This window comes from Podarcis pityusensis (genome assembly GCF_964106645.2).
Source record: "Podarcis pityusensis genome assembly, chromosome: 6".
NCBI classification, from domain to species: Eukaryota; Metazoa; Chordata; class Lepidosauria; order Squamata; family Lacertidae; genus Podarcis; species Podarcis pityusensis.
In genome coordinates this window covers 41818686-41844442 of record NC_138030.1, presented here as the reverse complement: position 1 = coordinate 41844442, position 25757 = coordinate 41818686, and the positions used below count along the sequence as shown (strand labels likewise).

Genomic DNA, 25757 nt, shown 5'->3' with positions numbered 1-25757 from the left:
CCAAGCAAGAAACATCACGGCTCACCTTAAAAATGACACGGATATTCTCCCCAAGAGGGTCAACATTCAGGAAGGAGAGCTTCAGGGGAACCGCATTGGAGTTGAAATAGGAACAGTCCTGCAGTCAAAGAGAGTGAGATGGGGGAGCAAGTGGTCAGAATGGCCAGTGCTTTTCTCACCCTAACTGTATGAGAAGTGGGTGTCCCCTAGCATCAACAGACAGACTCTCAGAGAACATAGGCCTAGGACAGGGGTCAGCAAACTTACCACGCCTCGGGCCGGTGTCTCCAGCACAGATCGTGCGGTGGGCAGGAGGGCAGGAGGGCGGGGGAGCGTGTGCCCATATGCGTGCGCACACGCTATTTCCAGCGCACTTCCGGGTTGGAGGAGCACAGGAAATAGCTTGTGCACGGGCCTCCTGCGACCCGGATGTGCACTGGAAATAACGCTTGCACATGTGCAAATAATGTTTGAGCATGCACACAAGCTATTTCCGGTGCTCCTCTGACCCAGAAGTGGGCAGCCACACAGCACAGCGCCGGTAAGAGCGGGGGGTGGCAGCAGAGGTCGCCACGGGCCAGATAAACGAGTCCCTTGGGCCTTATCTGGCCCGTGGGCCTTAGTTTGGGGACCCCTGGCCTACGATCATGCCAGAAATATAATGTTTTATCTCCCCCAAGATAAGGATTCCAGCTCATCCCAGATACAGTGGTACCTTGGTTTGCAAACAGTCTGGTTTGCATACATTTTGGATTACAAACACGTCAAACCCAGAAATGCGTGTCCCGGTTTGCAAACTTTTTTTAGAGGCCCCATTTGCGAAAGAGCGCCTTGGTTTACAGCCTTGGTTTACAAACGGACCTCTGGAACGGATTATGGTTGTAAATCAAGGCACCACTGTACCAGGGTTTTCTTCCTCTTGGCCTTTTGATGATGCCCTAATTAATGTGCAGTATTAATGTACAGACTCAGGACAGATAAAAGAAAGTGCTTATTCACGTAGTGTATTAGTTAAACTATGGAACTCACTCCCACAAGGGGCGGTGATGAACACCAACTTAGATGGCTTTAAAAGAGGATTTGACAGAAATTATTTGAAACTGAAAGGTTAAGTGGTAAGGATGCTAATGGCTGGAAGCCAATCATTTCTATCCTTAGGAGCAGCTTGCTTTGCAACAGAAAGGAAGCAGCTACTTTCAAATCTTGCCAATGCAAACAGTGCAGCCAAGCCTGGGCATCTTCAGGAATCTCAAAGTATCCAAGATGCCTGAACTCAGAGGAAGGAAGCTACAGCACACCAGAAACAGTGGTACCCACAGTCAGAGACATACCCTGGGCACAATCCCCTTCACCAGCAGGCTGGGGCTGAGCGGGAGGCGACAGGAGCCATTAACGTTGAAGAACTGCTTTACATCCTCCAGCCCCTCACGAAGGATGGCCTGAAGGAAAAAACACAAGCACAAAGTTGTTCAGCAGAGAGTATCAGGCTATTTGATCTGCTGTCTGCCCCAGGCACCTGTCCAACATCTTATGAAGCAGGTCTGGGTTTGGAACCCACCCCAAAACAGGTTGCTGCACGAGCCCATTCTTGACATAACGTTTATATGCTGTTCCAACCCCCCTCCGCCAATGCTGAACCAAGAGCCACCCAAATTCCACATTCAATTGGGCAGTTAAAGCAAATTTTGCCTAAAAGTTTGCAAATGAGGTGCCATCTTCAAATACGCAACTACTTTTTCCAGGTTCAAGGAGTACCTTCTGCTTCCAGGATTTAGGTTTGTAAACACTCCCAGAGCATTTCCAAGCACAATGCAAAGTGTTGGTGCTGACCTTTAAAGCCCTAATGGCCTTGGCTGAGTATACCTGAAGGAGCGTCTCCACCCCCATTGTTAAGCCCGGACACTGAGGTCCAGCACCGAGGGCCTTCTGCTGGCTCCCTCACTTCGAGAAGCGAAGTTACAGTGAACCAGGCAGACGGCCTTCTTGGTAGTGGCGCCCACCCTGTGGAACACCCTCCCTTCAGATGTCAAGGAGATGAAGAACTATACAACTTTTAGAAGACATCTGTATTGGGAAGTTTTTAATGTTTGATACCTTATTATGTTCTATATTTTCTGTAAGCTGTCCAGAGTGGCTGGAGAAACCCAGCCAGGTGGGCAGGGTATAAATAAAATAATAATAATAATAATAATAATAATAATAATAATAATAATAATAGAATTTGCAGCTTAATCTGGCACGAAGCATGACATTGGAGGTGGGAGGGGAAGAGCTTGGGAGCTAAAGGTTGTATCCAACTCAGAGTAGACTCATTGAGATTTTAAAAAGGTAAAGGTACCCCTGACTGTTAGGTCCAGTTGCGGATGACTCTGGGGTTGTGCACTCATCTCGCTCTATAGGCCGAGGAAGCCGGCGTTTGTCTGCAGGCAGCTTCTGGGTCATGTGGCCAGCATGACTAAGCCACTTCTGGTGAACCAGAGCAGCACACGGAAACGCCGTTTACCTTCCCACCAGAGCGGTACCTATTTATCTACTTGCACTTTGACATGCTTTTGAACTGCTAGGTGGACAGGAGCTGAGACCGAACAACGGGAGCTCACTCCGTCGCGGGGATTTGAACCGCCGACCTTCTGATCGGCAAGCCCGAGGCTCTGTGGTTTAGAACACAGCGCCACCCACGTCCCATTCATTGAGATTAGTGGACCTAAATTAACCATGTCCATTAAATTCAGTGGGTCTACTTTGAGTTTGATTATTGCTGACACAACCTTAGGTGTTAGTTCATGTGCCATAGAGTCAGGCTACAGAACAGGGCAGTCTTAAGGTGAACCTCAAAAGCCACTTATGGAAGAAGCTGAAAACTGTAATGGCTGAATTTAGCCCAGGCCCTTGCTTCTTGCTAAGAGAGGCTGGCAATTATTTATTTAGTTCTCACATCAGCCTTTGCATTCCCAAACAAAACAGACTTTAGACGGTTCCTACAGCAGGCCTCACCAACCAGGTACCCTCCAGATGTATTGTAGCCCAAAGCTCATCAGTTCCAGTCCGCACTGGCTGATGGGAGCTGTAGTCCAGAACATTTGGGAGGGAACCAGGTTGGTGAATAGTCTCCTAGAGCTTTGCTGCTTCATTCTTACTTCCCCATCACACATTCATGGGAGACATGAGGTGCTTGCAAGCACACATACCTGTCGCGATGAAGGAGCAGCTTCACGAACCTGCTGAGCCAGCTTAGCCAGGGTGTTCACCAGCCAGCACTGGCGGTCAAACTCCTCTCTCAGACCCTTGCCACAGCAGCACAGCAGAGCTGCCAACAGATACTGGTAGCGGATGCTGAATTGAGAATCCTTAAGACCATCTTTCAACAGCCTAGAGACATGGAGACACTGTCACCAGAAGCAGTGGGGTTCATGTGAAGGGCCCATCCATCCACACCAACACAAGCACAGCTAAGCAAAGTCTTTTTCCTGTCTCCTAGACAGACCAAGTCAACTTAGGAGACAGACCAAGTTTTCCTGATTAAAACCAAATTTCTTGTTTTTTAAAAAGGAGGATCCCCCCCGATCTACAAAAATTGAAAATATAAGTTAAAGATAGCCAGAATAATGCAACATAAAACAGAGGGGGCTAAGGTTCTTGGACTCCTGAAACTGCTCCCCATGAGGACTAGAAACTTGATTTAATTTTAAAAAGGGCTTGATTTAATTGAAAGAAAGAAAGAAAGAGAGAGAGAGAGAGAGAGAGAGAGAGAGAGAGAGATGAAAGCATAGAAATCCAGTTCTGAACAAAGGTATTTATGGGTGTAATGCTAAGCAATTCTTAGGAAAGAAATCATTTATTCAAAGGCTGGTAACACTGAATGGAAGCATAATGTTCTGAACATTTTCTAGCATCTGCTAGAAAGATTCAAACTTGATGATCATAACTTCTTCAGATTCTCTCTTTTTATTTTTTAAAACACACACACACCCTTGTTTCTAAATCATTCACTATGCCAACAGCACATCCACCAACATTACCAGAAAAAATAGTGAGTTATCCTCAGGTCACAGACGGCTCGCTTCATAAGAAACCGCACCAAGGGACTGTCCAGGTAGCATTCATATTTCAGAGCCTGGGAGAGAAAAGAACAGATTGGTTATTCTTTAATAGTCTGCCTTTGGGAGCATAGCTCTCGCAAGCTGGTATACAACTAAGGGAGACTCAATCAGGATGCATGTGAGTCATAAAAAAACGTAAAGATTTCAGAATTTTGTTGGCCTTTTGTTCTGTAGGAAGGAGGACCCCCTACCAATGCACTACCACAGAAAAGGCCCTGTCCCAGGGTGGAGAAACAGCTTCCACCACCATCCCTTTTGTGTATCCTGTTTGAGGAAAAACATGTGCTTTTTTCCTTTTGGCTCTACAGCTTGGAAAGCACCCGAGAAATCACCCAAAAATCAATTAATGTAGTACTATTACTATGTTACCTCTTACATTGTGAGACTTATTTGTTTGTTTGTTTGTTTGTTTGTTTGTTTGTTTTCTCACACAGGGTGTTGAAAACGGAATCATTTTTATGAGAACACAAATTGGGACGTTTAAAGTATGGTAGAAGAGTAAAATGTTGCCCCTGCCTTAAAAAGAAACAAAAACAAGAATAGTAGTGATAGTTCCGCTCAGCACTGCAATTGTGAGAATACCTGAGGTAAATTAGCCTAGAAAATATAGGCAAACCTTGACAACCTCAGTACAAGCATTCACCAAAAGACAGAAAAAAAATATTTCTCTACATTGCAGGCAGCAAAGACGAGAAACATAATTATTACACTGGAGTTTTGTTTTGTTTTTTAGTAGGAATTCATCAAGGCAAAATGTTAAGATTTTGAAACAGTCCTCCCAAGACAAATCGAAACACTGCTCATTGTGAGAACAAAAACTATTTCTAATTAACTGTAGAATACAAGAGAACGAACTGAAGAACATGACTTGTGACAGCAGTCAGAAATCCTACTAGAAGGATTTGCCTTTTAAGAGTTCTTCCTCAGTATCATCCTGCTTTAATTCTGAATGCTCCACTATCTTTAGTACAGGTGAAGTGAAGCCTAGCAACCTATCCTTAGGGTATCATAAACTGGCCATTTTACAAAGGCTTCTGAAACTCCAACCATTTGGAGAAAAACTGCTTTAGGGTTTTGCTGCTCAGGTTCTGAGCTTCCAAAGAACTAAGCCCTCTGCCACGGCAGCTGCCTCCCGAGATACAATGCTGTCTAAGCACACAAGCTACTGGCATGTGTGCTCGCAAATGGAATGGAAATATTTTTCAGGTAACATGACAATGCTATGGCTGCTCGCCTGGTCAGCACATGTGACTTACCTGTACCAGCTGGGGCAAATAATCCAGTAGCTCAGCATCAGATATGGAATCTATCCACTGCACAGCTGTCCTCCTCACCTCCTGATCTGGGAACCTGCAGCGACATATCAGGAGATTTTCACTAGAGGACAACTCCACCTCCATGTTGATAGCCACCTTTCATTATGCATAAAACTTAACAGTTCCCCTCTTTCTCCACCCGAAAAGAACCTTCAAAAGCAACAGACAACAATAAGACACATGGACAATAAAACGAACCTCCCCCAAATGCATAAAACCACCTTCACAAAATACAATAAAAAACCCCCAAACTAGGAAGAGGACTTACGCTGCATGCAGCAGCCCAAGAGCATCTTGGTGATTCATGTGAGTCCATTGCTTCAGCAGGGCATAGATGTCAGGCAAGCAGGCCCACTCCCAGCTCGGGGCGCTGGCCAGCAGCAGAGGGAGGGAGCCCGGCTGAGAGTGGCAGTAATAACGCTTCTCCCACAGCCGCTTCCGGTCGGCATCTGTTAGCCTGGGACAAGAGAATTCTTAAGATCAGTCTGGGGACACAAGGGCTATTAGTTATGGCACTTGCAAAATTTCCAGAAGCACCCAAACTGGCTGATTCTGGAAACCCGATGCTGGAACAGACACTATGAGCCTTTCTTTGACCTGATCTAGAAAGGCACTTGTGCTTTTAAGGGAACCTTATGCACATTTGACGCAGAATAAAGGCACAAGAAGAATGGGGAGGCCATTGGAAATATATTTCTGTGCAGTCTGTTTGCATGAGAGAGGGAGAGAACAGCCCATTCTCGTGTAGGACTGCCAGAGAAGAGCCTCGTGCCATTTGATCATATACTGTTTGTTCACAGGAACACAGACTGAACCTTGACTGTTCTGTGTCTCCTCACCACCACCAAACTGATGTTGCTTTGGGACTCCACCAGAGAGCAGCAAAACCGCAGAAAGAGAACCACACACTGCTTCATCTCAAACAGAGCAAGGCTGCATGCTTCAATTACCAGTCAATCCATTTCTCTCCATGGGGAAGATGGGATCAGGTGGCTAATGGGGTGACTTGAAGCAATTCCATCCCCAGTCTAATGGGGTCAAAGGTTCTCCTGCCTAAAGGAGCTAAAGGAGGAAAGGAAGTTGCGGCCCGTGATGAACGCAAAAGCCCTCAGGAAGAGGAGCACTGTGTCATCCAGACGCAGTGAAATACCTCTGCTCTTGCTTGAGGTTCCACCTGCATCCTTTCTCCTCACCAAACCACTGATGATTCAACATGAAGCTGAATTTTAGGGAGGAGGGGGTTAAAAATTCCTGGAAAATTATGGTGCTATCTTAAAAAAAACAAACCTAGACTTGATAGCACAACAGTCTGGCAATAACTAAAGGAAAGAATGAACTTAGTAGTGCTTAATTTCGAGAAAATGAGGTAATGAGACTCAGAAAGCACATTCTCTGATCCAGATGTTCTGCCTACCAACCAACCCTGGCCAACCACAGATGATTGGCAATGAGCTAATAATAGACAATGATGAGACACTATTTCTTTACACGTTTCAAAGTGAAGCCCTGCACTGAAAACAGGGATTATGGACAGGAATGTGTGCAGAGCAGGGTGACCAGGATGATAAAGGGTCTGGAAAGCAAGCATTATGAGGAATGGCTGAGGAAGCTGGGTATGCTTAGCCTGGAGAAGAGAAGACTGAGAGTTGATACAGCAGCCATCTTCAAATATCTGAAGGGCTGTCACATGGATGGTGAAGCAAGCTTGTTTTCTGCTTTGGAGAGTAGGACTTGAACCAATGGATTCAACTTACAAGGAAGAAGATTATGACAAAACTTTAGGAAGAACTTTCTGATGGTGAGAGCTGTTTTGACAGTGGAATGGTCTACCACCAAAGATGGTGGATTCTACTTCATTGGAGGTTTTGAAACAGAAGTTGGGTGGCCGCATGTCAGGGATTCTTTAGCTGTGATTCCCTCCAACTGTAGAGTTCTATGATTCTACGGCTAAGCCCTGGAAATGATGCTTGCCCCTCTGTGGCTCAGGCTCCAGCTAGAAAATTAGCTAGCACTGATTTTGTTCGGTGCCTCAGGGGTATTTCCATGTTGAAGGTCAATGCAGCTCATGGGGGCAGCTCAGGGGGAAAAGGTCAAAAGTGAGGGGTATGAAAGAGATCTTTTAAGGCAGTCAGTCTTAAAGAGAGGCGGGGGGGGGGGGACTGAGCAGGACTCGTACATGCAGTTCAGGACTGCAAAAGGGTAAGTGGTGGAGAGGAGAGAGATTTGGAGGCCTGTGTTCAGGGAAGGTAAAAGGCCAAGATTTGAGGAGCAACTGGAAGTGTCCTGAACTGGAATAGAACAGGGAGAAGTTGCAGTATAGGGGGGAGGGGGGAAAGAACAGAAGGCCAAAGAAAATAGAATAGCTTGGAGAGACAAGAGTAGAGTAAAACAAGGGGCCTGGAAGCCACATGCCCAATCCCAAATCTGTTGGAGTGGCTGCTTAGTGGTGAGCAGCCATTGCGCCAGTTACTAATGACTTGGTGTGTTCCAGTGTTGAGCTTTTGCATTGAAAGCCATTTCCCAGGGACTGACAGTGCCTCTGAGCTGTCTTGGCAAGGCAGTGAGAGGAAAACTGAATCACACAGAAGAATTGGAGGGAGACCAGGGTTGGTTTTGTGAGAGGCCAAAGCTAGGATCCAGGGCCATCAAGATCAGTCCAGCCGCAGTGCTAGAGGAATAACAGGGAGGGGCTGAGTGTCCGGATGCTGGCAAAGCAATATGTCCAAGGCACTCGCATAATAGGGCTAGCTCCATTCCCACAGGTTTCCTTAAGCCACCTCCAGGAAATACATTCACTCACTCAGGCCAGAACAAAAATGAAGGAGAGTGAAAAGCACATGAGAACTTCCCACCGCAGCTGTGACCCAGAGCAGACAGGAAGGGAAGTGGCACAACCTACTGTACAATGCCAGGAAGGGATGGTCTGCCCCTACCAAGCACCGAGAAAATGCTGCAGAAAGCTTTCTTGCTTTCAGCCAAAGGAGGGGAAAGGGTGAGGGCAGCCTGACATTGGACCTATTTATATACTAATATGTTCAGGACAAAGAGCAGGATTGGAGGTAGCCAATAAATTGAAGGCGATGACCCCGACCACCCAGAAGAAAAGCCTTCAAAGAAAAACACTACAGCTCTATCTGAGCTTATTAGCTGCTTGTTACCCAAAAAGTTATCCAAGCAAGTTACAATATATTGGCCACTTTTGCATCCAAGTGGTATATAAATTAATCAAGTACTTAAGATTTACACTCATATATACTATACCATACTTAAAGAAGAATCATATAAACATGAACAATTTCTCATTCAGAAAACAGCCCTCCCACTCCAACAGCAAGCGTTAGACGCACACCAACAACAAAATCAATTAACTCCATCAAAGGCCTGGGAAAAGAGGTAGGTCTTTACCTGGCACCCAAATGATGCCAGTGAAGGCACCGGGTAGAAGGTGAAAATCAAAACTTCCCCCTATTTTAATGTCGAACGCCTTGGTACTCGGATGTTTTGGCTCCCAGAATGGATTAAGTTCGACAACCAAGGTACCACTGTACTTTAAGAATTAAGAGCAGCGCCTGCTTTCATATTAAGACTTTCTTTCTGAAATTGCCCTCCTTGGTTCACTTTTTATGGCACAACCTGACAATGTCATTGTCCATCTGCGCATTTCAGTGTCCCTCAGTGTTTTGCAAACCTGACCTATGACTATTTTGGCTAATTTAAATGCAATTACCATAGCAGCCTGTCCTGGGTGGACTAAGTGCTATTGAGGCTCTTAAAGCCCATATGCCTTTAATTAAGAACTCCCTGCATGCAGGCTCAGCCCATTATAGAAGAATCTGGGCCAAACAGAACAGCATTGCTAGATTATATAGTGCTAGTTTATTAAGTGCTTGTATGGAATCTCTGCTTTAATTCTACTTCAGGCTAATTACAGGAAAGAAACACTAAAGAGATCAATTATGGAAGCAATCAGTGTTAATGTTGTTAATAACATATCAAGTGGGTACAGTCTGACAGCAGTCCTTACTGGCTCTTGTGGCATTTGAGTTTTGCCACTCATATTCCAAGTCATCTAAGGTTTTAACCATGGAGATTCCCAGGATGAGAACAGCATTACTGTGGATCCAGCCTCCAGTTTTATAGAATCAAAGAATCATAGAGTTGGAAGAGACCACAAGGGCCATCGAGTCCAACCCCCTGCCAAGCAGGAAACACCATCAGAGCACTCCTGACATATGGTTGTCAAGCCTCTGCTTAAAGACCTCCAAAGAAGGAGACTCCACCACACTCCTTGGCAGCAAATTCCACTGTCAAACAGCTCTTACTGTCAGGAAGCTCTTCCTAATGTTTAGGTGGAATCTTCTTTCTTGTAGTTTGGATCCATTGCTCCGTGTCCGCTTCTCTGGAGCAGCAGAAAACAACCTTTCTCCCTCCTCTCCCTCCCCTCCTTTTATATATTTGAACATGGCTATCATATCACCCCTTAACCTCCTCTTCTCCAGGCTAAACATGCCCAGCTCCCTTAGCCGTTCCTCATAAGGCATCGTTTCCAGGCCTTTGACCATTTTGGTTGCCCTCCTCTGGACACGTTCCAGTTTGTCAGTGTCCTTCTTGAACTGTGGTGCCCAGAACTGGACACAGTACTCCAGGTGAGGTCTGACCAGAGCAGAATACAGTGGCACTATTACTTCCCTTGATCTAGATGCTATACTCCTATTGATGCAGCCCAGAATTGCATTGGCTTTTTTAGCTGCCGCGTCACACTGTTGGCTCATGTCAAGTTTGTGGTCAACCAAGACTCCTAGATCCTTTTCACATGTACTGCTCTCAAGCCAGGTGTCCCCCATCTTGTATTTGTGCCTCTCATTTTTTTTGCCCAAGTGCAATACTTTACATTTCTCCCTGTTAAAATTCATCTTGTTTGTTTTGGCCCAGTTCTCTAATCTGTCAAGGTCGTTTTGAAGTGTGATCCTGTCCTCTGGGGTGTTAGCCACCCCTCCCAATTTGGTGTCATCTGCAAATTTGATCAGGATGCCCTTGAGTCCATCATCCAAGTCGTTGATAAAGATGTTGAATAAGACCGGGCCCAAGACAGAACCCTGTGGCACCCCACTAGTCACTCTTCTCCAGGATGAAGAGGAACCATTGATGAGCACCCTTTGGGTTCGGTCAGTCAGCCAGTTACAAATCCACTGAGTGGTAGCATAGTCAAGACCGCATTTTACCAGCTTCTTTACAAGAATATCATGGGGCACCTTGTCAAATGCCTTGCTGAGATCAAGGTAGGCTACATCCACTGCGTTCCCTTCATCTACCAGGCTTGTAATTCTGTCAAAAAACGAGATCAGGTTAGTCTGACATGACTTATTTTTCAGAAATCCATGCTGACTATTGGTGATCACAGCATTCCTTTCTAGGTGCTCACAGACTGTTTGCTTAATGATCTGCTCCAGAATCTTCCCTGGTATTGATGTCAGACTGACTGGGCGGTAATTATTTGGGTCCTCTCTTTCCCCCTTTTTGAAAATAGGGACAACATTTGCCCTCCTCCAGTCTGCCGGGACTTCGCCTGTTCTCCAGGAATTCTCAAAGATGACTGCCAGTGGTTCTGAGATCACATCTGCCAGTTCTTTTAATACTCTTGGATGCAGTTCATCTGGCCCTGGAGACTTGAATACATCTAAACTAGCCAAGTATTCTTGTACTATCTCCTTAGTTATTCTGGGCTGTGTTTCCTCTGCTGAATCATTTGCTCCAAATTCTTCAGGTCGGACATTGTTTTCTTTATCGGAGAAGACTGAGGCAAAGAAGGCATTGAGGAGTTCAGCCCTTTCTGTGTCCCCTGTTTGCATTTCACCATCTTCTCCTCTGAGTGACCCCACTGTTTCTTTGTTCTTCCTTTTGCTACAAACATACCCATAAAAGCCTTTTTTGTTGCTTTTAACCTCTCTAGCAAGCCTGAGTTCATTCTGTGCTTTAGCTTTTCTGACTTTGTGTCTACACATGCTGGCTATTTGTTTGAATTCCTCTTTGGTGGTTTCCCCCTTTTCCATTTTTTGTACACATCCTTTTTTAATCTTAACTCAGTTAAAAGTTCTTTAGATAGCCACCCTGGCTTCTTTAGGCACCTTCTATGTTTCCGTCTCATTGGTATTGCCTGAAGTTGTGCTTTTACTATCTCCCTCTTAACAAACTCCCAGCCATCATGAACTCCCTTTCCTTTTAGTATTACTGTCCATGGGATCTCACCCAGCACTTCCCTAAGTTTTATGAAGTCGGCTTTCTTAAAGTGAAGAAATTGAGTCCTAGTATGCTTGGCTGCTCCTTTCCGCTGTATAGTAAACTTCAGAAGAGCATGATCACTCGCGCCTAATGATCCTTCCACTTCTACCCCACTAACCAGGTCATCAACATTGGTTAGGACCAGATCTAAAATGGCTGTTCCTCTTGTTGCTTCTCACTGCAAGGCCAGTGAGGAATCTGTTTGACCTTATGCTCTTGGCTGAGTTTGACATCCAACAAATATCCGGGTAATTGAAGTCCCCCATTACTACTATCTCCCTTCCTTTTGCAAGCTTGGCCATCTGTTCCAGGAAGGCATCATCTATGTCCTCCGTTTGGCTTGGGGATCTATAGTAAACTCCCACAATGAGGTCACTGTTATTCTTCTCTCCCTTAATTTTGACCCAAATGCTCTCACTTTGGCTTTGAGGTTCTAAATCTTGGATCTCTTCACAGGTATACACATCCCTGACATATAACGCCACTCCTCCTCCTTTCTTGTCTGGTCTGTTTCTCTGAAATAGATTGTATCCCTCCATTATTACATTCCAAGCGTGGGACTTATCCCACCAGGTTTCAGTGATGCCTATTATGTCATATTTAGTTTGCTGTACCAAGAGCTCAAGCTCATCTTGTTTATTTCCCATGCTTTGCGCATTAGTGTACAGACATTGAAGTCCATTAATCATTCCCCCGTGTCTCTTATTTAAGGATTTTTTCCTCCCACCACTAGGTCTGCATGCTGTTTGCTCCATATAGCTGTTTTCTACTTGTGTTTCAATGCTACCTGGTTTTTAACTGTACATTTTATAGTGTGGTAAAATGTCTCATGGGGCCATTTTCAGGGTCAATTAAACAAAACTTTTAAAAAATGGAATAAACTGTGGGGGCAGGCTGCCCCTCATTGAGCAGATTATAAACTAGAAAAACCAAATAACTTGTTCAAGGCTATAATGGAAGTATTTGAAATCCTTCCTTATCTACAGTATTTCCTTGAACATTAATCCGTAGACCTTTCTCCACAATCTTTTCATCAAGTTTAATAGGAACAAGGAAGACTCTGAGATGATTGCCTATTAGTGTTAGATTCCCTTCTATTCTCATTTGTGTTTAGATCGAAACCACCTCTGCCAGTTGGAGACTATTTGTGGAGGAAACAGATTTATTTAGATGATAGTCTCAGTACCCAGCAGGGCGGTCAGTAGTCATGAAAGTACATTGCTAGCAGAGAAACATATGCTGAACAAGTTTGGATGAAGACTGGATGCCTGGGCATGATTACAGAGCAATGTACAAAGTACTTTGAGCGCTCGCCTCAGAAAGTGATGGAAAGAGAGAGGGGAAAGCGCTGGAGATAAGAAGCCTAGACAACATGTGAGGCAGATCCCCCAGAAAGAGGGAGGGAACATAATCTATGTGGCAGCAAAAGCGATTATATTAAATGGGGGGGAGTAGAAGCAGAGGGGACCAGCCTGGTAGGAACCATTTCACCCCTTAAACCAAGGATGGGGAAGAGCTTTGGCCCTCTAGATGTTGTTGGACTCCAACTCCCATCAGCCCCAGCCAGCATGGCCAATGGTCAGGGATGATGGGAATCATAGTCCAGCAAATATCTGGAGGGACCCCTGCCTATTACCCCTCCGAGATGTTCAACTCAGGGCCATCAAAAAGTGTCAGTGACCAAGAATCTCTCCCCTGATACAACAATGCGCCCAGGCACACTCTCCATCCTCTCACCAATAAAGCGATTCCTTCTGCATCACCTCCTTCAGCTTCCGCTGGTCTCCCTCAAAGAGGCTGTTGAAGTTGTACTGGGGACTGAAATCGGCTGCCGGTGGACTGGTAAACTTGACTTCAAATGCTGAACTGGGGAAGTCAATCTGCGAAAGGTAGGGAGACAAGAACGGCCTTTTAAGCGCATACCGTACTTACTGCCACCCTGAAAGGGCAGATTGATACCGGGGATGCCTTATCCCACTATCAGCACATGGAAGTAGCCTGAAAAGGAGTCCTGCACCTGAGCATCCTATTATTCATCACACAGAATATGACACATTGCACAGAAGTAGGAAAAGCAGACACAATAATGAGTCACACTGCAGTCCCAGCTCCATCCCATACACACATCTGTGGAATGGACAGACCTACCAACCAGCCAAGAAATTATGAAGACATTTGTGTAGTCATATTTTTATTGTAATGAAAGCAGTATGTCTTCTCTTTCCATTTTTCTGCCCACACCATTCAGAACTACTGTGGGGGGGCCATGCATTCACCCTTTTGCAGGGTGTAATGTGTATGCAGACCTGCACATTCCCCCAAGTCACAGGGTACACCGTACAACTGACCGTACCTTGCCACCTACTGAATACTGGAGCCCTTTTCTTCTGGGGCACTACTTGATATGCATTGCCACTTGGGCAGCTGCTGCCCATATTGAATTCCAGACCACCCTGTTGGCTGTTTCAATTCCCACATGCTTTCCTTTCCGTTTGGATGCTTTAGCAGGTTTTCCTCGTAACTCTAAACAATGTTCTTGCAACAAAGAGGTCCGAATGTGTATGGTAGAAAAGCTGCAAGGGTGCTGTGAAACTAAGCTTCATGGGGATACTTTCTGGGCAAGAAGGCCAAAGAGCAGATCAGGAAGCGGAACTGACCGGGGTTTAAGGCCAAATAACACACCCCTTTAGCCTGGCCACATCTAGGTCACTGGGGAAGTGGCAAATAATGAATCATCTGGCTGTTCCACCAAACACCATGTGCTCAGGTTGTGACTCACCACACCATCCAGAAACTTCCAAAATCAGCTGAATACTGGTGTGCCCAGACCAATCTGGACTCTGGGTGGAATGATCAGATTTGGCTCTGAATTAAACACCCAAATGCACAGAGCTGGTCCTTTCGTTTGACCTTCCTTCTTTTGGATGCCATGAGACACCAACAGCCACCACAAGGCATGCACTATCCTTGGCTTCTTTTAGGCAGACAGCACAGGCATTAGACTGGAAGTGAGGAGCCTGTTCTCTCCATGTAGTACAGGACTGCAACTCCCATCAGGCCCAGCCAGCATAGCCAGGGAGGATGGGAGTTGCGGTCCGACCCCTTCTTGAATTAAATACTCACTGTCCATGCTTTAGAGTGGCAGCTATTTGCTGACCTCCAAATGCTTGGGGAAGCCCTATATAAGCCTATAGTGTATCAAGGTTTGGAGCCATGGATGAGTTTAACAGGACATTTCCTTGAAATCTTTCAAAAGGAAAGATGGAAAATGAGCTCAGTCTTTCTTGAGCCTCAGAAAGTCGCAACCACACCCAGCTTTGGACTGGAAAAGCCCCGATGAGATGGGATGCAATGGCGCCACTGGCAATGTGCATCATTTACTCAAATGCAGGTCCTTTGCAGCAGCAGCAGCGTTTAGGGGATTACCGGCAACAGCTTGAGTTTAAAATGAATAAATAAACAAAACTCGATGGGTTTGTAAGTGGCTTTGGAAAAGAAAAACCAGTCGTTTGGTTGCGTGCCAAAGAAATCAGTCCCGTACAAGCAGGTCGGAGAACTGCAACAGAAGGGAAGGGAGGCTAGGGAAGGGAAGTAATTGAAGCTCCAGCAGGGCCTGGTTTGGATGCTTAGTAATAATCCTTCTGCTCGCTTAAAATCAGCAGGGAAGGAGGATAGTGCACACAATATGACCCAGGGAAGAACCTCTCCAGACCCAGCCCAGCTGGATCCAGCTCCCCACCCCCTCCCACTGCCAAATCTCCACTTCATCGGCACCGGCCTCTCCCTCCATTCCTTCTGTCCACACCCTAAGCAGCAGGCTTGGGGTCCTGCCATCTAGCTTCAAAGCCAAAAGGATATTAGCAAGTGCAGGGGAGGGGAGGGGAAAAGAAGACCGAAATGAGCAAAAGGGGGGGGGAGAAACATTGGAGCCGGAGGAGAGACAGATATAATAGATGAATCCAAGAAAGGAAGAAAAATAGAGAATGCTACGCTTGTGTTGGGACTAGGCAAGTGCTTTGGGTCACAAATCTACTGCAACTTAGCACAAGGATTTTCAGGGTGCCAAGGCCTAGAGAGACAGAGTTTCCCAAAATGACAGTATCAGGTTGCAATCTTAAGCCCCACTGAATTCAATTGAACTTACTTCTGAGTAGACATTGCTAGGACTACAGCCTATGCAAAATCAGGCCTCCACAAGTCACCTTTCAGTCACTTTTCCCTTTACAACAAAAAGTCCTGTAGCACCTTAAAGACTGGCATAATCATTTTTGGGTTAGAATTTACTAGAAGACAATCTCATACATCTAAGCACTAGGCTTATTCGGAGAAAGGTTCTCCCTAGCCCAATTTTTACCAGATCAACCAAAAGCTGGAATCCAAGCCTTTTCAGAAAATTGTCTTATCACAGAAGTGCTCAGTTTATAATTTATTTCAAATATTTGTACAATGAATGAATATGCAACAAATAAGTAGTTGTAGCAAGGAAACCAATGTCATTCACAGTAGCTGTTAGGAAAATGCCATTTATTCCACCACCAACTAGCCTTGGCTAGTGAGAAAGTGTCATTTATCCCCCTAGCTGCAACTAACAACTGTGACTTGAAGTGGCCATTACACCACAGCTAATGAGATGTGCCTTCTTCCTTCATGTTTGTACCGTTTTATGAATGTTTTCAAAGGATTATATGTTGTTTTAAATATATAAGGCTGAGTTGCCATTGCTGTAGTGCTTCAGTACATGAACCCTCCCTTCAACAGAGAATTAATAATAATAATAATAATAATAATAATAATAATACCCCACCCATCTGGCTGGGTTTCCCCAGCCACTCTGGGTGGCTCCCAACAGAATATTAAAATCACAATAAAATATCAAACATTAAAAACTTATACCAGCAAGGCTACTGACTCCCCATAGCAATCTCCTGCAATGCCATCACCTTAAAAACAACTAAGCATCCCCCTTTTCCAATAGTGGAGTGCCTGTCTCCCCCTGTTCATAAAACAGTGAGATTCCTGGCACTACTCCTACCCCTATGTACTGAGTCTATTCCCCTTCTCAATCTTTTATGTGCCACTCTTGATATTGTGCCACCCTCAGTGGATTGGGACTAATACTAATTGGGACTAATACTAGCCCCAATTATTTTGCCATTGCTTGGATAGATGCATAAATCAATACAGCCCTATCCTGATACTAAGTTCATCACATAGTGGAATAAGAGCTTAGGCTAAACCTTTCAGAGACTAGTGCTGGATCCCCAATCTCAAGAGGCAAACAATAAGAGCCACAAACAAAGTACATTAGGGTTGTCTGTGTGTGGTGACAGAGCCCAAGAAGAGACTCACCTGCAGAATAACACTGTCAGGCTGGTTGAAGTTGGGAGCACTTGACCTGGCACTAGACGGGTCTTGAGTCGCTGGCCACAAACCCAGGAGCTTCCGTCCACAGGTCAGGACCCTGCACGGATGCACATGCAGAAGAAAACAGACATTAGCACCGGATTCAGGCTCTAGTAGTAGTTAAGAAGACCCAGTTAGCAAAAGCAGTGCCAACAAAAAACCAATTATCAAAGCAAATCACCCCACAGAACATTGAGGTTGTTTACTGTTACCACACTCCATTCCTTAGCAATGTTACCACTGTCTGGAACAAGACGGTCGGACTGACGAACCCCGAATTTCTCCTCTTAGGACCTCTCTCTACAAATTAGGGAGGGTCAGCTCCTGAATTTCTCTCTCTCTCTAGCCACCATATGATCCTGCTCACATGATCACTCAAGACCCTTTTGCTGGCCTGCTTTCCTGAGCAGTTGCCTTTTTCTTAAAAGGGGCTATTAGGAGAAGAGTGACCTTAAGCACCAAACATGTAATAGCCCACAACTCTATTCAATCCCCTGGGTCACTTATGGTCTGCAAATCTGATTCTATTTACTGAAGACTTAATCAAGGCCAGGGTTTCCTCTCCCACTACGCCTACACATGTGCAATTGGAAGAGAACAGAAATTGACTAGGAAGACTGACTAGGAAGCTACTGCTGTTGTTAGATGACCACTGTGATCATCTCATGCCTTGCTCAGTAATGCCAGACTGTGCCTGTTGCAGTTCAGGGACTTTTGCGCCATTTTGGCCTCACCATGTGCCATTTCCCCCACTTGCACCACTGGATATGTGTGCATATGTCCCTTGTCAGCTGAGGACAACGCTTCATGCAACTGATGAAGTGGCCTCTAGCTGACAAAAGACTCTTCTTTTGCATTTGATCTAACAGGCTGACACGGCCTGCCCCTTTGGAATTCATCCCAAACAGATGTCACGGAAAGCTACACTGCTTATTCTCTCCAACACAGAAGCAGGCACACGTACTGCCGGAAGTTGAAGAGCGGTGTGGTGACCCAGCCCAAAACCTCTGGGACACGGCGCTGCTTGTTGGTCTCGGAAGAACTCCCGGGAGGCGGGATTGGAATGGCATAGAGCGTGGCTGTCAGGAGAGTCTCTCGCGGGAGGCGATTCACTTGAACCGGGAAGCAGATTCTGGAAGAAGTAGAAGCCAATGAGCAAGAACGACAGCTTAACATCCATTTTCCTTGAAGAAGCAACTATCTCATAAAACAACTTACACTACACTTACACAGTCTCCACCAACTTGGTACCTTCCAGATGTATTGCACATGTACTTGCTGGGGCTACTGGGAGTTGCAGCCCCAAAACATCTGTAGGGCATCAGGCTGGAGAAGGCTGTGCTGCTGCATGGTTAGTATGCAAAGTCTTCAGGGAGGGGGCGGTGGAATTATGCCATTTGCTGTGAGGTAAGTGACGGTGGTTTCTATTTGACTGGTTCTGAGCAGACACTGAAAGACAGTGCCAAACGTCAGCGGCTGAATCAGTGTCTTCCTGGCATAAATCCAGCACTTGCTAAGATTCGGCCACATAAGACCTTGTTTCACCCTGTAGGAAGGTTGTGCACTTCAGCCAGCTTTGAGCCTGTGCTTCTTTCCTCCTTTCCCTCGCTTGCATTTGCATTCAAGGCCCAGTTGCAAAAAATAAAAATAAAAATGCAAAGCATCCAAATGTATGACAAACACAATAAATCACTGCTCAGAATTGGATCCATGTGTGTGTGCATGCACACTCACACATACCGTACATAAATGAAACATACACAGAGAGCACGACTTGTGTAAATGTGTCATTTTGTTATCTCTTTTCCACAAGGAAACCTGTTTCTACTGCCTTAATCCTACAGCTATAGGGGCACCGGGCCTAGCGTGCAGCCATCAATATTCATTTTCGCGGTCTGGGTTTCAAAGATAAGCAACACCTGAAAGCTCTGAGGCAGTCAAGAGTGGGAACATGGGAAAAATGAAGCACAGTTTTAAGACACCAAACAACTGGATTTCAATGAACGTTATGTCCAACAAACTGCATCTCAAGGGATATTGTTTGGGGAGGGTGCGGAAAAATCCCAGGATTGCCCGGAGAAAGGAAATTACTATTAAGCCTGCTTTAAATCTGCAGTATAGCTCAGTCAGAAGAGCATGAGACTCTTAATCTCAGGGTCGTGGCTTCGAGCCCCACGTTGGGCAAAAGATTCCTGCATTGCAGGGTGTTGGACTAGATGACCCTTAGGGTCCATTCAAACTCTGCAATTCTATGATTCCATGTCCTATAGGAGGCTGAATATCAGCATGTGGGGTCCTCATCTGGTTGGGCAAACCCCAGTTCCTCAGAAGGGCCCACTGGTGCCCTAAGCCCCCTTTTAATCATCAGGGCACCCAGTGGCATAGGAGGGGACCCACCACTTTGCAGAGGACCTGCTCAAACTGCCCAACTTGCCCTACAGGCTTTGGCTGTAACAAATCCTCCTCCTGCTCTTTTCTCGTCCATCTCTAACTTTTCTCCAGTTGTGTGGCTTAGCCTGTATGTGTTGTATTTCTGCATTTCATTTCTCCCCACAAAAATGCAGAAAGGAAGGAAAGTAGGATACACGTCCAGGACATACACAGCACAACCACCACCCAAGCTCATATTATTATTCCTCTTCAGACTGTAGCTGCAGCCAAAGGAGAAATAGGTCATGTTGAAAGACTATCACTGCTCTAACGCTCAGTGTCTGAACCCCTGCTATGCAGCAATGGAAATTAAAAAAAAGTGCACTGCATGACACATAAGCTTCTGGCTCAAGTCACTCCTGGCAGGAGAAAGAAGTAGGCTGGTCCTTCTCATCGGAACAAAGGGAAAAGGGGAAAGATAAGCAGAGCCAAGGACCTCCCTTCTTGAAGATCAGAGATACAGACGGAAAAATTACAAAGTGGTGATCAGGGATCATTGAGAAGCAGCAGTTCAGTGAAAGGACAGGAACTAAAAGGTAAAAAGGTAAAGGACCCCTGGACGGTTAAATCCAGTCAAAGGTGACTATGGGGTGTGACACTCATCTCACTTTCAGGTAGAGGGAGTCGGCATTTGTCCACAGGCAGCTTTCCTGGTCATGTGGTCAGCATGACTAAACCGCTTCTGGCACAAAGGGACACCGTTACGGAAGCCAGAGCACACGGAAGCGCCATTTACCTTCCCGCCAGAGCGGTACCTATTTATCTACCTGCACTGGCATGCTTTCGAGCTGCTAGGTTGGCAGGAGCTGGGACAGAGCAATGGGAGCTGACCCTGTCACGGGGATTTGAACCGCCAATCTTCTGACTGGCAAGACCAAGAGGCTCAGTGGTGTAGACCACAGCACCACCCGCATCCCACTGGACGAGAACTACACACCATGACACTACAAACATGTTCAGTGTTAGGGTGCAGACTTTCCTCCCTAGACATTGCATAGAATCATAAAGTTGAAAGGGTGATCCACTTCAACCCACTGTTGATGCTGGAAATCAGCTCCTACACATCTTGAATAGGTGGCCACCAAGCCTCTAATGAAGGAGATGCCACATCTTAAATATACTGATACGTATATCTATGACCAAGGGTAGGTACCTGAGTCAGCAGGTATCTGTTATAGATTCCTAAAATTCGTAACTTCAGGCCACTGCCTGTACACAGAGATTAAAAGCTGCTTCCCAAGAGTCCTTGAAACAAATGTGCTTATCTTCCTTCACACTCCTGCACCCTGATATTCTAGTTCAGCCTTCCCCAACCTGATGCCCTTCAGATGTTTTGGAATATAACTGCCACCAGACTCACCTCGAAGAGAGATACCAGGTTGAAGGAGGTTGTTCTATCTCATCATAAAGGGCAGGACCTTTACAGTGAAGGCCCCCTTATTTGTCCTCACAAATCACTATTTTAGCTTTTCAGGTAGTAACTTGATTAGGATTACTCTAGTCCATGGCTGAACAAGGAGTTGAAGCAAGGTGACCCAGATTAAAAAATCCAAGCATCTGGCTAGTGAATCACACAGGCTTGCCCCCTTGGAATGAGTGATACTGGGGCTCAAGCATGTTTGGAAGTCATACATTAATCATCCACAACTACCACTACTCTTAACAAAAAACCTAAGGTTTTCTCGGTGCTGTATAAAGATTAGGAAAACACCTTCTTTCCAACAGGCTTCCCCGCAAATAACTGACATGCTCATTACTAAATGCTGAGGAAATGACACACTGCATGTGTTCAGAAATGCTTTATTAAACATTTCATATGCTCCAGGGTTGTGCTGTGGGGGTTTTTGTTTTTAAAAAAGCAGGCTTTGGAGATACAGTGAGGCCGGCTTCAGAGGAAGCTGTGCAAGGACGTCTCCGGTTGCAAGAGGGAGTGCAAGCGCCCTGCATTGCCCATTTCCATCTGGAGCTTTCCTGGGAGGAGCTGGGGGAGGCACAGGAGCACTAACCTTGTCCAAGGGGGTTTCCCCTTCCTATTCAGCCATCTTAACAGGAAGGATCACCAGCCAGTCCCCTGAGCCGATCCCGTAGAGTTAGCAAAGCTGGGGAGTGTGCCAGATCAGCGCGGCCTGATACCCGCCCAGAGGCAGTCCAAGGGTGCTGCACATGCCTGAAAGCCCTTTGTGCAGCTGAGGGCCAGCAGGAAAACTGCTACATGGCAGGCTCCTCATTTAGGCTGTTCCCATCCTGGGGCTTATCCACTGAATAAAGCACTCACACTGAGCGGAGCTGAGGCAACACTCTCCATGTAGCTTCACTGTGCGTCCTTCTGCAGGACAGGCAACTTCTAAAATTATCTATTTCCCACCTCCACCCCCATCTCCTCTTGCTGGCCTAGAAAAAACATCAAATGTTACTGGACCTCAGTGGAGAGGGGGTGGCCAGCAGCCTTCCTGCTGCCCAGGCTATTTTAGGATCAAGTTCCCTTCCCCTTCAGCAACTGCACAGTGTATAGCAACGAGGTCTTGGGAGATGACACCCGCTCCCACTCCTCTGCAATCCTACACCCATCGGAAGTTATTTTGCCAGGTTCTCAGATTCAAACCTCTGCCTGTGGGAGGGAATTGTCCAGGCATGCGGGGCCGATTCTGTGGAGTCACAAAAGAGGTGAGGGACTGAGTCACGCTTTACACAGCAGACGAGCTGGCTGCTTTCCCACTATCTGTCTCCCCAGGAAGCCCCAGTGAAGATCGAAGAGGAGACCCAGTGGACATGCGCCAAAAGCCACAGGGAGTCCTAGTTCCCTGGCATGTGCCTGTCGCTTGTCCCTTTGCTGCCTTACGGACCTGCATCTCTCCTCTTCAGACATTACGGCGTTTGCCAGGAGATGCACCTTGCAAAACCAGCACTGTAAGACGGGAAGGCCAAACTACACATACACAACCACACAGAGTGGTAGCCCTGCTTTACTGCTGATAGCTGCTGCATGCTTTTTAGGGATCACTGTTTTACATTACTAATTTATAATACACGGGTTGCTTTACAGCAGGGATGGGGGACCTGTGGGCCATACCTCACTCCATTCAAACACACACACATATTATGTCTTCCTCATAGGGCTTGAGGGACGTGGGTGGTGCTGTGGGTTAAACCACAGAGCCTAGGATTTGCCAATCAGAAGGTCAGCGGTTCAAATCCCCGCAACGGGGTGAGCTCCCTTTGCTCAGTCCCTGCTCCTGCCAACCTAGCAGTTTGAAAGCACGTCAAAGTGCAAGTAGATAAATAGGTACCGCTCCGGCGGGAAGGTAAACGGTGTTTCCGTGCGTTGCTCTGGTTCGCCAGAAGCGGCTTAGTCATACTGGCCACATGGACCCGGAAGCTGTACGCCGGCTTCCTCAGCCAATAAAGCGAGAAGAGCGCCACAACCCCAGAGTCAGTCTCGACTGGACCTAATGGTCAGGGGTCCCTTTACCTTTACCATAGGGCTTGAAGCCTTGTGAGGTAGGGTAGGCTGATGTAGAGCAGAGAAATTAAAAGTAGCAATAGATTAAGAACCCCCTTCACCCTACACAGCTTCTTCACTCTGTAGATTGAAAACTGGGACTTTTTTGCCTGCAAAGCTATGTAGCTACAAGCAGGGGAGAGTTAATTCTCATCCACCTCCTTTATCAACTTGCATTAAAAACACATGAGATCGCCCTTCTCCAGCTGCTTTCCCACCCTTTCCTTTATACCCTTCTCAACACAGACAGGGGAGGGCAGGTGGGGAGGTGCCTTACTGCTGGTCCCAGATGATGAGATGGAAGAGGTACTTGTACACATGTGCTTTTCGGGTTTGCAAGGGGCTGCAGAGCTCTTTGCCACCATGGCTGAGTGAGCAGGAGAGATAGAAATCTTCATAGCTGTAAAAAAGGGGGGGGGGGAGGAGAGATGGGTAAATTTTTGTTATCTCACAGAGCAGAAAGAAAAGGCCTTGATCTCCGAAAGACTGGAGGCAGGGGCTGGGAGGAAGCAGCCTGCTACAGTTCTTAGCTGCAGTCAAATAGCAAACAGGAGGAACCCATGAAATAAATACTTTGACTTGATTTATTTCAAACTCAGCAGCTGAGTCATTGGTGAGAATCTGTTTTAATCTCAAGCTTGGAACAGCCCCACCTAGTCCTCCCGGGCTCCCCCCAGCCCTCACACAAAGGAGAATGAATGAATGGCAAGCAAACCCCAGATGGTTCAAGTCTGGTTGATAGGCACAAATCTTGTCCATTCGATTAGAGGCATCCTGACTCGGTAGATGACCCCCAACTACGAAACCTCTCGTCCGCCCCTTGAGACTCATCAAGGCCAGAAGCCTTGCCAGATCTTTTATTTCAGCTCAGTTTTGAGGGGCTGGGGAGATAGAGAGAGACTGGGGCAGGGTTACAATCTGTGCTGCTTTGTTTGTTTCAGCAGCATTTTTACAGGACATTTTATGTTTGCATTACAGTCTACAGTTAACCACCTTTGAGCCTTGGGGTTGGAGGATATTCAAAACATGAATACATTTTCCCACGAACCCCCTTGATGCAATCCTTGAATCCTCAATACTCTATTCAGTATTGCAACTGCAATATTCACATGTTCTTTCCCCTGTTTACCTCTACTCCCCTTTCCTTCCTCTGCTGTTATTCTGGCGTTGCTTTCTAGATTGTATGCCACTTGGGGCAAGGACCTTTTATAACACCACATGTTATAAAACAATAGTCAACATGTACGTTACCGAGTGTCATGCTTATTTCCCACATGCCAGAAATATTCTTGCTCCTGCCGCATTGCACAGATGTAAAATATGCCCAGCAGACAGACATAAGGCAAAAATACTGGTATTTTAACCCACTGTTCAAAATACTGTCAGCTTCACTTACATAGCTCACTAAGATGCTTGAGTGAAATGGTTGAATTATTTATTGTGTTTTTCCACCCTTCCGGGGCGGTCTTCAGAAATAACAGTCATTAAATGTTAAAATACTAAAATAAAACAATGGCTAATTAATAACTTCCTCTTCTAACTATGTTTTTGCCACAGCAGAAATCATCAGATTTCTATACACCTATACATTTACAAGCTTAGAGTCAATGCCCTGCATCCACAGACTGATTCTAGGCACTTCCTCCCTGACAACAAGCAACAATAGGGCTATGAAAAGAGGGTTGTGCCAACCATGTTCTTCTTAAAACTCTGGTCATAAGAAAAGCTTGCTGGACCAGGCCAGAGGTCTGCCTAGCTTAGCATCCTGTTCTCACAGGGGTCAACCAGAGGGAAGTCTGCAAACAGGACCCAATTGCAGCAGCACTCTCTCCACCTATGATTTTCAGCATCTGGTATTCAGAGTCACACCGCCTCTGACAGCAGAGATAGAAAACAGCTACTGTGGTTGGTAGCCATCAACAGCCTATCCTCCAAGGCAAGGTTGCAATTTCAAGTCAGACGGTTTCTTAACCCTGACTTAACTCCCACAAACTGGACACAAATTTGAGCAGAAACCCTTTTGTCTGCTCAATGGCAGAACTCAATCCATTTCCAGCTGTTGACTGAGGGAGAGGGGGCTAGAAGGTGGCAGTTGTCACACACACACACACACACACACACACACACCCAACAAGCCAAGCCTAGAGTCTTTTCCTCAGGCTGTGCTCTTTTCAGAGACACTCTCCCAACTTCCTTCCCAGCCAGCTGGATTGACATACGCCACGGAGAATGCCATCACATGGCGCTCTTGTCAGAAGGACCGGCCATGTGACAGGTGCCAAGCGATGATGCAGGGAGGGCTGCAGGGCAACGAAGGTCAAGACAGGCCTGGATTTCCCAGGCTACTGCCTTTGTTCAGAGTCACTCATTGGAATACATTAAGGATGGTACAAAGGCAAGAGGTCCCTGGAGGGGCGGCGGCTAATGTTGCCATCACTTCCCCAACCCCGACCCTCCCCCCCCCCACTTGCATGTGTCTGCTGCTGGGGATGTGGATTACCAAGGGGCACCTCCCAGGCACTGCCTCTGTGCCTTTAGAGAAACACAAACACACAAGCAAAAGGCTGCTTACAAAGGAATGTCCCCTCCCTGCCCAGACTTCCTATTGTCCCTATATCCATTAAGCGATTCCCTTCCACTCAGTCATTGGCTGAAGGGGCAAGAGCCCAGGCTGAGAAGCAGCCATCTGTCACTGTCTGTAGGACTGAGCCAGGGAGGCGGGGTGCCGAG

At 46.3% G+C, this 25757-nt stretch overlaps 1 protein-coding gene across 1 annotated transcript in view; it reads right to left on the bottom strand.

The window, feature by feature from the left end:
- Positions 1-25757, bottom strand: part of PIK3C2B (phosphatidylinositol-4-phosphate 3-kinase catalytic subunit type 2 beta) — a 97447-nt gene that overhangs the window by 17525 nt on the left and 54165 nt on the right. The window contains exons 12-21 of the mRNA XM_081009956.1: positions 23305-23427; positions 18063-18230; positions 17045-17156; positions 13433-13575; positions 5685-5873; positions 5357-5450; positions 4020-4114; positions 3189-3369; positions 1332-1439; positions 26-118 (exon numbers count right to left, since the gene is read on the bottom strand). Of these exons, the coding sequence (XP_080866082.1) occupies positions 26-118; positions 1332-1439; positions 3189-3369; positions 4020-4114; positions 5357-5450; positions 5685-5873; positions 13433-13575; positions 17045-17156; positions 18063-18230; positions 23305-23427 (1306 nt within the window). The remainder of the gene's footprint in view (positions 1-25; positions 119-1331; positions 1440-3188; positions 3370-4019; positions 4115-5356; positions 5451-5684; positions 5874-13432; positions 13576-17044; positions 17157-18062; positions 18231-23304; positions 23428-25757) is intronic.